General features: G+C 44.0%; 1 protein-coding gene across 5 annotated transcripts in view; it reads right to left on the bottom strand.

The window, feature by feature from the left end:
• NBAS (NBAS subunit of NRZ tethering complex) overlaps positions 1 to 14,175 on the bottom strand; it is a 322,841-nt gene that overhangs the window by 97,004 nt on the left and 211,662 nt on the right. For all 5 annotated transcript variants that reach the window (XR_010405385.1, XM_054509604.2, XM_045884116.3 and 2 more), the window contains 2 exons: positions 11,537 to 11,766; positions 8,109 to 8,219 (listed from right to left, as the gene is read on the bottom strand). Coding sequence is in view for 4 of the 5 variants with exons in the window: in XM_054509604.2 (XP_054365579.2) it covers positions 8,109 to 8,219; positions 11,537 to 11,766 (341 nt within the window). In the remaining variant the exon portion in view is untranslated. The remainder of the gene's footprint in view (positions 1 to 8,108; positions 8,220 to 11,536; positions 11,767 to 14,175) is intronic.

Genomic DNA, 14,175 nt, shown 5'->3' with positions numbered 1-14,175 from the left:
ACATAAATATCCCTATGTATAAAAACGTCCCTGGTCTATAAAAATTTCCCTGGCTGCGTCCTCTGAGCATCCTTCTATTCTGGTACTCGTAACATGCTTTAGCTTTTCATTACCTTCTATGTCTCCCTTACTAGACTATAGATCACTCGATGGCAAAGATAATACCACATCTTCCTTATCTTTAGTTTCTCAGTTCCAAGCACTAGTGTGTGGTCAAAAGGAAACATTCAACATGTGTCTTCTGAATGCCAAATAGATGGGTGGATGAACAAAAACTTAAGTGTCCTCCATGGACCAGGCACTGTGCTCAGCACCAGGGAGGGCATAAAGGTTTACAACACAGAGCTCTCATCCAGTGGTTTGAAAATCTGGTTGAGCTATAAGTACTTAAACAACAATGCAAAATAATGGTATGGATGGACAAAGGCCACACAATCATACTCCCATTAAGAGTGGGATCACTAAAGCTGTAACTTCAGAGGACATGGCTGTCAATGTTAACAGAAGTCTTAATGAAGGAAGTGCTTGAGCTTGTCACTGTCAAAAGGCATGACGCAAAATAATATCACAGAAGTATCAAGACAAGAAAGCACGAGGCCTGTGCAACAAACACGGAATGTAAATGAATGGCTGGCCAGAAAATATTCTTGATACAATTACTATGCAAAGTATGCAACATCATCTCTGAAAGACACTGTATGCACAGTGGTATATGAAAGTGATTCATAGAATTTGTTATGTTTCTGCATAATTTGCAAAATGAAGTCTGAAAAAGTAAATAAGAAACCACGTCACCCCATTAAGACAGTTCGTACTAACAAAGATTTGCAGGCAGACGGCATGCCTGATGGAAGGGGAGAACACACGTGCAGTTATGACGCTGATTACTATGCAAGGCAAGCTAAATCTACGTAATTAGCAACCTACAGATGAGAAACTGCCATCAGAGAGGTTAAGCGACTCGCCTAGGACCAAGGGTCCACATCTGTTTGGACCCTGTGTGCGTTCTGCTCGGCTTATCACAAAGCAGCCATCGACTGACGAAGGTCGAGCGCCTGCACTACCAACCATTCCAGAAACAGGACTGTTTTCTGTAACACAGACATTAGCTCTCTCTCCCAGCAGCATTACTCTAAAAGAGTTCTCCTGTCATACTTCATTCCTAACACCCCGATAAACAGAATACTCAAGACAGTCTCATCTACAAAATGGACAGTGACTAAACTATCACAGTTTTGGTTCACTGGCGTTTGGCTTCATTCTGAATATAGTCTCTCTCAATCAGCATTACTTTCCCCCTTGCCCACCCACTTATTCTTCTGTGCCTACAATTCAGTTTGCCCGATGTACAATTTTACCTAATTATCTTGTCAAGACAGATACTGGAATACCTTTACTGACATATGATAAATACCAAAACCTCCCTCTTCAGTAAATTACAATGTGCTAAGATCTTTCATAGATGCCAGTAATCAATAACCCATTTTAATAGTTTCCATTGAAAGAAGCTGTTATCTTCCCTTTGGAACAAGAAATGAAATCTCTGCTTAGAAAACAATTCCAAAGAACCCATATTCAGGAGAGTAGGAAGAAATACCATGAAACCACTATGGACTTTTCACTAATCAAATTAATGATTACCCTTAAAAACTGTTTTAAGTGCTTTTTCTGGAGCCAAGTTTTAGCTATAAAGCAGCTTATATAATATGGTGCATATTTAACTTTTAGAGATTAACTACAGGAAGAAACTAGCATTAGTTGTTCCCAATGCACAAGGAATAAATTATGAGCACTAATCCTTTGATTAGTGTTCTGTAATGGCTTCAAGTTGTCAATCACTCAGAACTGTGATTCAAGAACACCATGTATTGAAAGAACTTATATTTGTATAGGAAAACAAATTTATTTAAACACCTTTTTCTTTACTCAGTCTGAGACTGATTGATAACAGTTCCATTACCTGAATGAGGTGAGGAGAGGGGGAGGAGGAGGAATAACAGTGGGGTAGGAGGAGGGAGAGGGTAACTGGGAAAGACGGACAGAAAGGGATGGGGGTAGGGCTTCACAGAATCCATATGTAGCAACTAACAGGCATTTCCCCCAAAGACTAATCCTACAAGTTTAAAGACATATGGGTCCAAATCAATGACCACGATCATGGGTGAAAAGGGTTCCCCCAGAGATGCCTGTGGAAAGAGACAATTCTACCCTCGAAGTTTCCCTCTGATGTGAGGGAAACAATCCAAGCTATTCACCACACAAATGCCTCAGAATGAACTCGATGTGGCTGACTTGATCTGCAATGCTGCCTGACAGCTGAACATGGGACTGAAGGAGAAAATGAGGTCAAAAATAATCATGGAATTTTTCAGTTTTGCCAACATTTTGGCCAAGTGTCTTTGCAAACTGAAAAATGGAATTTTTTTTTTTTAAAGATTTTATTTATTTATTTGAGAGAGAGAATGAGAGACAGAGAGCACGAGAGGGAAGAGGGTCAGAGGGAGAAGCAGACACCCCGCTGAGCAGGGAGCCCGATGCGGGACTCGATCCCGGGATTCCAGGATCTTGACCTGAGCCGAAGGCAGTCGCTTAACCAACTGAGCCACCCAGGCGCCCTGAAAAATGGAATTTAACTTTCTAAGTTCACCTACAGAGCTGATGGGATGACCAATAATGAGTATCTCTATTTCTTGTCATACGAATACTCGGTGACATCCTCTGCAGAATGTTTTATTTTTACTTAATTTTTTTTTTTTTTTTTTAAGATTTTATTTATTTATTTGAGACAGAGAGAATGAGAGAGAGAGAGCACATGAGAGGGGGGAGGGTCAGAGGGAGAAGCAGACTCCCCGCTGAGCAGGGAGCCCAATGCGGGACTCGATCCAGGGACTCCGGGATCATGACCTGAGCCGAAAGCAGTCGCTTAACCAACTGAGCCACCCAGGCGCCCTTACTTAAGTTTTTTTGTTTGTTTCAGATTGTTTTGTTTTAGAGAGGTAGAGAGACAGACAGAGGAGGGGCAGAGGGAGAGGGAGAGAATCTTAAGCAGGCTCCATGCCCAGCACCTAGCCCAATGCAGGGCTCAATCTCACAACCTGAGAACATGACCTGAGCTGAACCCAAGAGGCAGACGCTTAACTGACTGAGCCAGCCCTCTTTGTGGAATGTTTTATATGACCTGAGTATGACGGGGCAAGCCATGAGGTCAGGCTTCGTCTCCTCTCTAGTGACAATCCCAACCCCTCAAATTCTGACTGGTTTGTACAGTCTCACATTATAACCTAACAAAAAATATTTTAAAAAACACCATGGCACAGAAATAGTAATAGGCACCATGTATTGAGCACTTAGGCATTAAGTATCATGTCATCTCACTTCTCACAAAGCAGATACCTTATAATTAATGTCAGTGTTGACTTGAGAAATAATTGTTCAAGAATCAGATGTGCAAAGTTAGGCTAACAGTGGTCACAGGATGGGTTCGGCACATATGATCTGTTTCCAGAAGTCATAATAGTAGCTATTTTTTTTTTTTTTTTGAGCATCTACTACATGTCAGGTGTTTTGTATAAATCTCTTAAATCCCACAGCAGTTTTGCCAAATGGAATGAGAACACCCATTTTGCAGATGAGGAAACCTTGGCATACAAGTCAAAGAGCCAGGGTTTGAACCCAGACGTGCAGGATTCAAAGCCTGAGCACTTTCCACAAGATGGAAATAAGCCAAGATGCATTTTCCTGCTTACATTTTATGCCAGCGTCAGGAGCTTCTTACTCTTTGGGGGAGAAGTGACCTTAACGATCACAACATGGAAAGGAAGGTTACAGATGTAAGGAAGGAGTTGCTTCCAATTTAGTAATAGTGGTAATTAGTTCTTCCATTTTTAGGAATGGTAGGTTTCTTCTTATGCACAATGCAAATCACAGTCTTGGTCATGATCTCCTCCCCCCTTAGGCCAAAAGAAAGATCAAAACCAAATCGAACAATTCTATAAAACCCATGACCTGAACATCTATATTCAACCCTCCTCCTCTAATATGGATTTTTCCTGGTCCTGAGTTTTTATTTCATCTTAATTTTCAACATTATGACCTACTTTTAACAAGCTGAGCTACCTTAAATCCCCACTCCATACTATTCTCACACTACCTCCTCAACTATGCCAGGCTTGCTTAAGGGTGGAGGAGATGGGAGAAAAGCCAGAATTCAGCATCCTTTACAAAGTGGCTCTCTGGACACAATCCCCACTCTCAGCAGCAGCAACCCTGGGGCACAGGTCCTGTGCATCTTCTAATTCGTAAAAAAGGCAGACACCTTACAGTGTTTTCATCTTCCCACAGCTATAACTTGCCCTTGCTCATCCTTGTACCTGAGACCAAAAGAATCCTACCAGAGAATATGAAACTGACTGTGGAAAACAGCAGTGCACAGTCAGATTCCCTGTGACCAGGGGCCCTAGCCATGGGTCTAAAGGAGACAGTACTACACCAACCAACAGAGAAGAAGACGGTATCATGATCTCAGACACCCAAGCAAAATCCCTTGGGTAATCACCCGGGTGACTAAAAGGTGGCTGGCTATCAGAGTGAATTGAAAGTGCAGGATTCGTGGCCTTCAGCTCTGTTATTTAACTAAGAAGGGGGAAAATGGAGGGTGTCATCAAGGATGACAGTCAAAGGTAGTTCTGGCCCTTATCTAGTTCTCCTGTGCTCAGAGGCACCATATGTTCCAGCCACAGTGGTCTTCCTGTAGCTATTCCAAGACCTTCCTGGCCCCAGAACCCTCGGCCTTGGGCATTGCCTTTATGGGATTCACCATGACTAGCAATTTAGGTCTGGGCTATTTTTAAGTAAGTGTGTGTGTGTGTGTCTTGGGGGTGTGTGTGGGGGTCTCCCCTATTAGAATATAAGCTCTACGAGGGTAATGATGTACCCAGCACTTAAAATTAAGCTTAGAATAGGAAGACACTATAAAAATATTAAATGAACAAACAAATGTGGTACTACTCAATCACCTAGAAGCAGCCTCTGGTATTCCAAAAATGCTCTTGTGTCCAAAACTTAAAGACACTCATGGAGTCAGAATCGACAAGAACAGTAACAGGAATAATGCAACAGTATTACAGGGCCACCCAGCTATATACCTTCCACAGATTTTTCTCTAATCTTTATAATCTTACAAGGTAAGCATAAGGGTCAGATAACTGAGAAAACAGTGATTCAATCACAGCTACACAGTTGGGGTTATGGGCAGATCTGGACCCTGAAATGTGGCCTGACTCCAACACCCATGCCCTCACGCTAAGCCACACATACACTGGTAGTTACTGAGGTAAGACCCACCAAAGCGTCCCGAACAGCCCGGAAGGGATGCTGGCTACTCAGGATGCATCAGCCCTGAACAAGCCCCAGGAGAAGAGGAGGCTGGGTAAGCCAGTGTCTGCCAGCTGGAAGGGACGCCAGGTCCACAGGCCCACTCAAAGCCATCATGGACGTTCCACACTATCAAGAAGAACAAACATGGAGGAAAAATAAGGGGGCAAAGGAGACCAGAGTTCAAGTACGGGTGTTTATGAGGATGATCTCCTTCACAGAGGAGTGAAATGGCAGGAAAAACTGCCATTAATGAAGCACCGATCGTGTGACAGGAACATAGGTTTGCTACTTTACCGTGAAGTCATTTAATTTTTATTACACCTCAGAGTTAAGGGAAATGAGTTTCAGAGAATTGGATTATCTTGCGTAGGGGCACACAGCTAGAGAGAGACAGTCGGGTTTGACCTAGCCAGCCTGATCTGAAGGTCTACGCTCTGTCGCGTATGCCACCTCCCTGAAGACTGTGGGCGCGCACGTCCCGGGACGTGTGCTGACACGGGGAACATTCCAGAATTCCACCAACAGGAGAGAGCATGGAAAATAGAGAAAAATATTTTCTCCACCGGGTGGGGAAAGTGGCTTTTTAAAGGGATAGGAAAACAAAGTCTTAAGGAAAAGACCGTTATTTTTCTTACAACTCTGATCTGTTACCTCCCCACAGGCAGTGACTCAACGAATGGGTGCCGGGCAATGTCTACCGTATTGACAAGGCTGGTTCCAAAACCTCTGTCCCTGGGTCTGATTAAACAGTACGGCAAACGCCATCTTTTAAGTGAAGGGCGAGAGGCACTCGTAAATACCACCTCTAAATCAGTATCAGGTGCTTCGTCGCTCAAAGGTGATGACGCCAGGAGGTGATGATTTCCCGCTTCCGTAACTGCTGCGTCTGCGTAATCGCACTGCTATCAGCCGTACTGATATGCTGTGAACAGGCTTGCACATTACTAGGCTGCCTGGTAATGCATAATGTGCTCAGGGACCAGCGGAGCACCCTGCTTGCGCGGATGTGGCTGCCTTGTACGCAACATTCAACGAAAGAAAACAGACCCTTAACTGGAGGCCAATACGCGAAGGAAACATTTACTTGAACGTATTACTATGCTTCAAAGAGGCGAAGCCTGCGCGGTATTTGCCACAGGAAACACTACCGCCCCCGTGTGGCAACTTCACAAACACTTAAAATGTGGATGCTGACACTTTAAAGATGTAATAAAAATTAAAGATGCTGAATTATAAGCAGTCCTTGACTGTTCAGCAGGACGTGCCCCACTCAATACTCCCTCCCTTTCCTTAAACTCTTTCTTCCCGCAGGATGCCCCATTTCTTTCCTCCTTCCTCTCGGCTGCGCTCTCCTGTCCCCTTTGCTGGCAGCCCCTTATCTGCCATTAATTGTGGAGGGTCCTCAAGGTGTGTCTCAGGTCTCCCTCCTTTCTCATTCCATACACTCTCCCAAAGTGCACCCACAACATGGCTTATTTATCATCTATGTGCATGTAACTCCCAGTTAGGATCTCCGGCTCCTCCCTCTCTTTCGAATTCCAGAGCAGTAAGATCCGCTGTCTGCATGACCTTTCCTCTTGGGCATTTCAGTGTGTAACTTCGCCCAATTCCTTGCCTTTTCCTCACACTCCCCTCAAAATGTCTTGTCTGTAACCAGGGCTACCTGTCTCACCGAAGGATGTCAGCACCCAACAGGGAGCCCCAGTAAGATCCTGGCGCTGATCTTGACCCTTCTCCTCTCGCCGAATTCAGATCTAGTTGGTCCTTATCGATCATTGCATTTCGTACTAACCATTTCACCTTCTAGATATCTCTGAAAGTCACAGTCTATTACTCCAACGGCTTCCTACCTGGTCTCTGTATGCCTGCACTGATCTCCCTAAAATTTTTTCTCAACATGGGAGCCAAAGTGATCTTATCAAAATGTAGACCTGATCCTATTACCTCCCTCTCTTTTAGAGACTACTTTAGTAGTCTCCTAGGACTCGTGTGAGAGGCCTGCAGTCTTGCCCACAGCCTGGCTTCTAGGCCTCTCCACAGAGCCATCTCACACTGAGCTCCCCCGACTCTCTGGACCTCAGCCACACTGTCCACCTGTCAGGCCCTCATATGCATCATGCTACTTCCTGTCAAAAGCTTTAGCACTTAACTGTCTTTGTCTCCCTAGAAAATGGTTTCCTTCTCATTGCAGTGTACATAATTGTGATGCAATATTTAGATCTCAGCTTTAGCATTATTTCCTCAGGAAAGTCTTCCTTAACTACGCCAAATCCCCTATATGGGCTCTCTTCTGTGGTACTTGTCACAGTTTTAATTTCACATTTGTCTCTCATTATTCATTGACAGTCTTGTCTCCCACACTAGACAACAAGTTCCAAGACAGCTGGGATGCCTGTTTTTGCTAACTACTGTAACCCAAGTGTCTACCACTGTTCCTCGTATGCAGCAGATTCTCAGTAAAAAAAAAAAAAAAAAAAACAAAAAAACCTCTGAATAAATGCACGAATATTAATGTAACTCAGGCCTATTATTACTGAAAGGCAAAAAATAATAAGCTATTGTTGTAATACTGAAATGTGTATCAGAAACATATAAAGACAGAATGTCCAGATATTGGTCTACTGTAGCTCAAAAGGGAAGGTGAAATTGTACTTTACGACTTCAAGATCCTTCTAAATGGAATCTGAAAAAACAGACATGGCAATAAATGTACATATGAATCGTATGCTTACCCGCTGTCGGTGAACAGGAACTCCAAATGGGTCATAAGAACCTCCCAACGGGAGACACTGTAACGCTGCGCCAGAGAAAGAGCGACGCTGTAGACGCTCTCCTCGAGTGTTCTTCAAGAATGTCCATCAGCCACGGGGGAGGGAGAGAAGAGAAACACATTACCTTAATCAGCAAAGAAAATGTTCATTAGGACTCTCTCCAGCTGTGAGGGGTGCGGTCGGCACAGTCCTTAATAAGACATTTCACAGTAATTCAGGAAAAGTATGTCCAAGGAATTCTAATGTTCTGCTTTCACTGTGGTGCATTGCAACTGACCAAGGAACGGTCTAGACCAGTGGTTCTCACCTGAGGAGGATGCTGTGCCCCCAGGGACATCTGACAGTGTCTGATTATCATGGCAGGAGAAGAGGAGAGTGCTATTGGCATCTAGTGGGTAGAAGACAGGAATGCTGTGGGACACCCTACAATGCCCAGAACAGCTCTCCCACAAGGCATTATCCAGTCCAAAATGTACAGAGAGTGGAAAAATTCTGGTCTAGACCCCAGAGCCTACAGTCAAAAACCAGTGCAAAGGAAACAGATACATAACTGCAGGGCAGGGATACAAGAAAGCAGAGTTCGCCTCTCAACAATCGTTTGTTTTCTAGCGCCGGGTACTGGGCTAGCTGCTTAGGACATAAAGACAAACAAGATACTTCCTAAGAAACTCCCAGCACAGCCCTAGTGGAAGATGTGAGATGTGAACCGACAATTAAATACAACACGGGGACCGCCACCAGAGAGGACTTCCAATACTGACAAGCAGAGATGAGCGAGTGACCGATCTGAGCTTGAAGTCTGGAGGATAAACAAGCAAAACAGCGGCAAGGTAGTTCCGAGAGAGAAGGCAGAGGAGAAGTCAGCCAAGGGGTCTGCACCTTATCCTTTAGCAATGGAAGAGCCAGCGGAAGGTTTAAATCAGGGGATGGGGCCACCAAACTTGAGGCCCTCTAGATATATCAAGAATTCCGGGCCAGGTGCCCACATTAAAGCCATTCCATAAAGACCATCACGGGACCCCTAAATCCCCAAGCAGAACCAATTCTTGGTTGGAGGATTGGTGGACAGAACCACAGGCACAGAAATGAAATCTCTCTTCTTATTAAGTAATACTGCTAAGACTACATACACCCTAGCAAAGAAAATCAGGACATTTTCTTAGATGTTTGATTAGCCAGGAGTTGGGAGACATTTTCTGTAAACAGCAAGTTAATAAATCTTTCAGGCTTTGCTGCCATACAGTCTCTGTAGCAAATTCCTACTATTTTTTTATTCTTGTTTTTCCACAAACCTTTAAAAATGTAAAAGCCATCCTTTGCTCATGGACTATAAAAAAGAGGCCCAGGGGTGGAATAAGTCTGTCATGGCAAGAATTACTAAGGCACTGTCAATTAAAATTTCTCAAAGTACTTATTGAGTACCTTCACCTCACCATGATGGAATGAGCAATCCCCGAGGATGGCAACCGTTAGCAATTCATCCTTTCTGTTAGGGGAGTCTGAGATGTTGCCTGAGCACACGAGCGTGCTCACCAGGTATGGATACCATTACCACCCGATAAAGGTGGGAAGAAACCACGCTATGTTGTGTCCTCTCCAAGGTTAGCCTGACTAACCAGTGCCGACCTATCGTGTAAGCTACACAGGGAACAGAGGACAGACACGCTGCACTTACAGAATACAAATGCCGTGAAAAACAGACACACATTAGTAAGAAAATGAAGAATGGTGGCATCGCGTACAGCTGAAGGTAGAGCAGCAAACCAGGAGGAACAGGTGCTTCACGGGTTCTCGTTTGTAAGATGCCCAACTCCTGTCTCTAAATCAGAACTGCTAGCTCAGAAATGCTGCGGACACTCAGACGTTTTAAACAAGCCATTCAAAAGCTGCTGTACATTTGTCTAAGTACTTCTTCCAAGTAAGAAGATTCTATTATATGTTTGTCAAAAGCAGGTCTTTGTCCTCATCAACATACTCCAAATAGCATACACTAGCTGGATATTTAAAAAAAAAAAAATCAGGGACAATAACCCTAGCAAAATGTAATAGATGATGTTAAGATGTGCCTTACCTTGTAACCTTTATTCTACATAATAACCCTCTTCTAAGAAGCCATGAGCATGGCCCCAAGGATTACCGAATGCCTGGAGGAAAAGCCCACTGGACTTGGCAATGGGAAGTTGAGGCTCTCACCTCCCTGGCTGTGTGACCCTGAACCACTCTTTAAAGCTGATTTTCAGATTCCTCTTCCAAAAGTGAGGAGGTTGGATTAAATGACCTCTTTGGTCACTTTCCAATTAGACATTAAATGACTCTATGAAATTATTAATCTCTACAAGAACAGAGGGGTGAAGAAAAAGTGATTCCGTAGTTCTCTTAATTAAACTAAATCCTGTGACAGATTTTCTATCTTTTCTTTGATCTCTCTATTCCCTGCCTTACTCTAAAGAGAATCTGGGGTGTCTTCTGGTAGGAAAGAAGCTCGGGCTAAAATAAACTTATTACAGAGTGCCAAGGCTATTTTGCCACTTTCTTAAAGATTTAAATAATAATAATGAAAAATAGCATATATCACTTTCATAAGCAGGGCTATCTTTGTTATTTTAAAGTAATGTACCAGGAGGGAAGGATAACCATTAAATATAGGCACAATTTAACCTTAGTTTCAAAGGCTGGAAGCCTCGACTGAACTGTATGCCGGTGCTTTCCTGGGAACACAACCAGGCAGTAGGGGGGCGGCCACAGGGCACTGTGACGATGGGATGGCTTTGTTATGTGAGAGGTCAAGGTCAACGTCCCAGTGATGATCCTACCACCCGTGTAAACTTGGGCCAGTTACTCAATACTCTAAAGTCTCATGTTCTTCAGCTATAAAATGGGGATGACATTTTATGTCATGGGCTTATCTTTGAGGATTAAGCGGTATTTATAAAATAGTTTACAGAGCACCTAACACAGCTCCTTGCACATGGTAAGCACTCCACAAACTTGCGAATATCTTCGCAATAACCATTGTGGGTGAACACACTTTCCCACCTTTTTTTTTTTTAAGTTTGTTTTTTCTTCCCCCCCCCCATTTTCTCCACCTTCTGACATGTAAGTAATTCTCATTTGATCTAAACTAAAAAATGGAGACCAGTATTAAAACCAAGGGGCATTCCATACCCACAAAGAAAAATTAGAGAGAGAGAGAGAGAAGCCGGGGAAGGGGAGAGGGAGGGGGAGAGAATCTCAAGCAGACTCCCTGCTGAATGTGGAGCCTGATGTGGGGCTCCATCTCATGACCCTGAGATCATGACCTGAGTCGGATGCTTAACCAAATGAGCCACCCAGGCACCCCCTTTTATATTTTAAATCCATCCCTTTATGAGACAAAGGCATCCCCTTACTCTGCTAAACCAAGGATAGTTTCCCTTTTGTACTGGTCGTCGGCAGTAAAACGCTGCACATCCACACCCTTCCGAAGGCCCTGAAGGATCTGAGCCTGAGTGAAATCCAAGAGACGTTCGTTGTAGTAGTGCAACTGCTTGGTCAGTGAGACCAGGTCCTCTGGCCAGGCTTCATGTCCGTATCGAGTCACATGCCTGGTGACCATCTTGATTAGCCCTTTGGGATCAGCCTATAACAAAAAGAGCAACAACAAAAACAGAACAAAGTAACAACAAGAAGACCACGTCTACAGGGCAGTGTTTGGCTCTTCCCCTGTTGCTGTTTAATCAAGGCTCACAACCACCCTAAGCAATCAATGGCAGAGGTGGTACATTTTGCAGACCACAAAGACAAGACACAGAACTGAGTCTGGAAGGAGGTTTCTGGACTCCTGCTCTGTTCTTCTTCCTTAAAAATCTCCCAACCAGTTAAAAAATATTATCCACTTGCTTTTTCAACTACCATCATCCTACATTAGACTGATTCCCTAATTATCTGATCATTTATAACTCACCCTGGAAGTAATTTTTGTCATCACTGCCCCTAGATAAATTTTCTCTGGACCATCTAAGTGTTCTCAATAACAAAGCAGCAGTTCAAATAATGCCACTATAAATGCCTAGCCAGCTAAGTAGAGGAGTGTTTTCTCTAGGGGTAAGTTAGGAAAAAACCTATCCCTGTTCCTGAAATCATAAAACACTTCTAGTTGTATAAGAGAGCACCCAACCAATTTTTACTCTGCTCAGTTGGGGGCTCAATGGGATATTGTTCCATAATTCTTAACAGCTTTTCTAACAGCAATAAAATTATCCAAATAGAAAAAAACCCAGAAAAGAAAAATAAGTGATTAACTGGCCACATTTATTTAAATTAAAGTTGTTCTGGGTGTCAACGAAGCAATAGCAGCTCAGCCATGATTTTGGAATATTTAACAGGGAGCCTAATACTTGAACAACAGTAACTCAATCACTCCCAATTCCTGGGAAGATACGGTTTATATTTTAATATAAGAAAATTAGGAAAAAAACTCCAGAATCTACCTTTGGTTCTCAGAAACACACCTAATTATAGTAAGCTGTCAGCATTTCTAATGTGTAAGCCATTATTCTGAGCTACACAGGAGATTTGTCAATGTTGAGTCTATATTACCAAACCTAGCCTGACACTTCTCTCTTGATCCTATTAGGGAACAATCTGGGAGTACTGATAAAAACCAATTAAAGAAATCTTCTTGGGTTCCAGGAGGTGGATTTGAGGAAAAAGTTGATGTTTTTTCCCTACTGCTATGCATACACTCAGTCCTATTGCAAAAACCACAGATTTATCTCAAGTCAGAAAGAGCTGGGATTGAAAGCTACCTCTCCAAAGTAAGCTCCAAGACCATCTTTCATTCGTTCAGCAAATATTTCTTGTGCACCTATTTTGTGCCAGGTGATGTACTATAAGAAGAAGATGTGACCCTTTCCTCCAGGAACGCAGTCTATCTGGAGACACAATCGAGCAGTTATAAAATGGTGTGAATACGGGCAGTTATAGAATGGTGTGATACGACTAAGCTAAGGCCTGACAGAAAGCTGGCGTGAAAGAAGCAAATCTACCTGCCATTAGAAGCCATGTGGGAATCCGCCGCATATGGATCCTATTTCTGGCCATGGATTTAGGCAGAGGGGATCCCACGCCTCCGCTCCCAGTGCCGCCTCTACAGCTGCCATTTACCTCCACCCCCTTTCTGCCAGCCCACTGAACTCTCGGGCAGCAGCCTGAATCACACACGGTGGGCTCAGCCAGCGCTGAGGTTATGTGGTACAGGGCCGCTGCTTCAGGGCCACCAGCCCGTCTACACCTGCTTTGCCCCTGGCTGGGCACCGCTGTTGCCTGTTTCCCCACACCTCATCCAGTTAGCATGTTCCTGCCTAGTAGCAGAAAGAGCAAGAGCAAAGATGTGATGGGCAGGGCGTCAGGGGGGCGGGAGAGCTCTTCCACAGCTGTCCTTTCACGGAGCTCCTTGTGACCCGCTTGTGCACTCCACCAGCAAGCCCGTGTTCACCACCACGAGGACGCCTTTTTCCCGTAAGTCACTCTGACCCTGTGGTTCAGACCGAAGCCCTCAGCGTGCAGCTGCCCAATGCACTGGGAAGGAGAGGCTAGAACCACGCAGCCCCATCTCTCCCAGGCTGTTGCTTCCCACCCCTGCTCATGAGGCCCACCACCTCCATTCTCTCAAGGGTTTCCCGCAGGTTTTCTCCACATTCAGTTTTTAACCTTTTGTTTTCTGGCATCTTGGGGATTTGGTACCTGTTTGGGGAGAGTGGCCTACACACTCTTCATCTGACCTTGATTATGTAACGCCTTCTCATTTCTATTCTCTTTGTATTCTGATACAATTTATGGAAAAGTCCCAAGACCCGGTAGAGGGCAGAGCTTCAAAATGGCAGCACAAAGCAATAATGAGCATAATTACTACCAATAACATTTGTGTGGGCTTTCTTTATCCCACAGAGAGTCTCCAGTCTCCACGTGCAACCTTCATTCTCATATATTTGCCAGTGAAGAAAATGACGCGGCAAAGTGAACTCAGCATGGACACACAGAAGGTATC

This window comes from Mirounga angustirostris, unplaced genomic scaffold (genome assembly GCF_029215605.1).
Source record: "Mirounga angustirostris isolate CCGP_5_RB_7025 unplaced genomic scaffold, mMirAng1.0.hap1 SCAF_10, whole genome shotgun sequence".
Classification (NCBI taxonomy): domain Eukaryota; kingdom Metazoa; phylum Chordata; class Mammalia; order Carnivora; family Phocidae; genus Mirounga; species Mirounga angustirostris.
The sequence above is the reverse complement of the archived record's forward strand: the minus strand, read 5'-3'. Positions and strand labels throughout refer to the sequence as shown.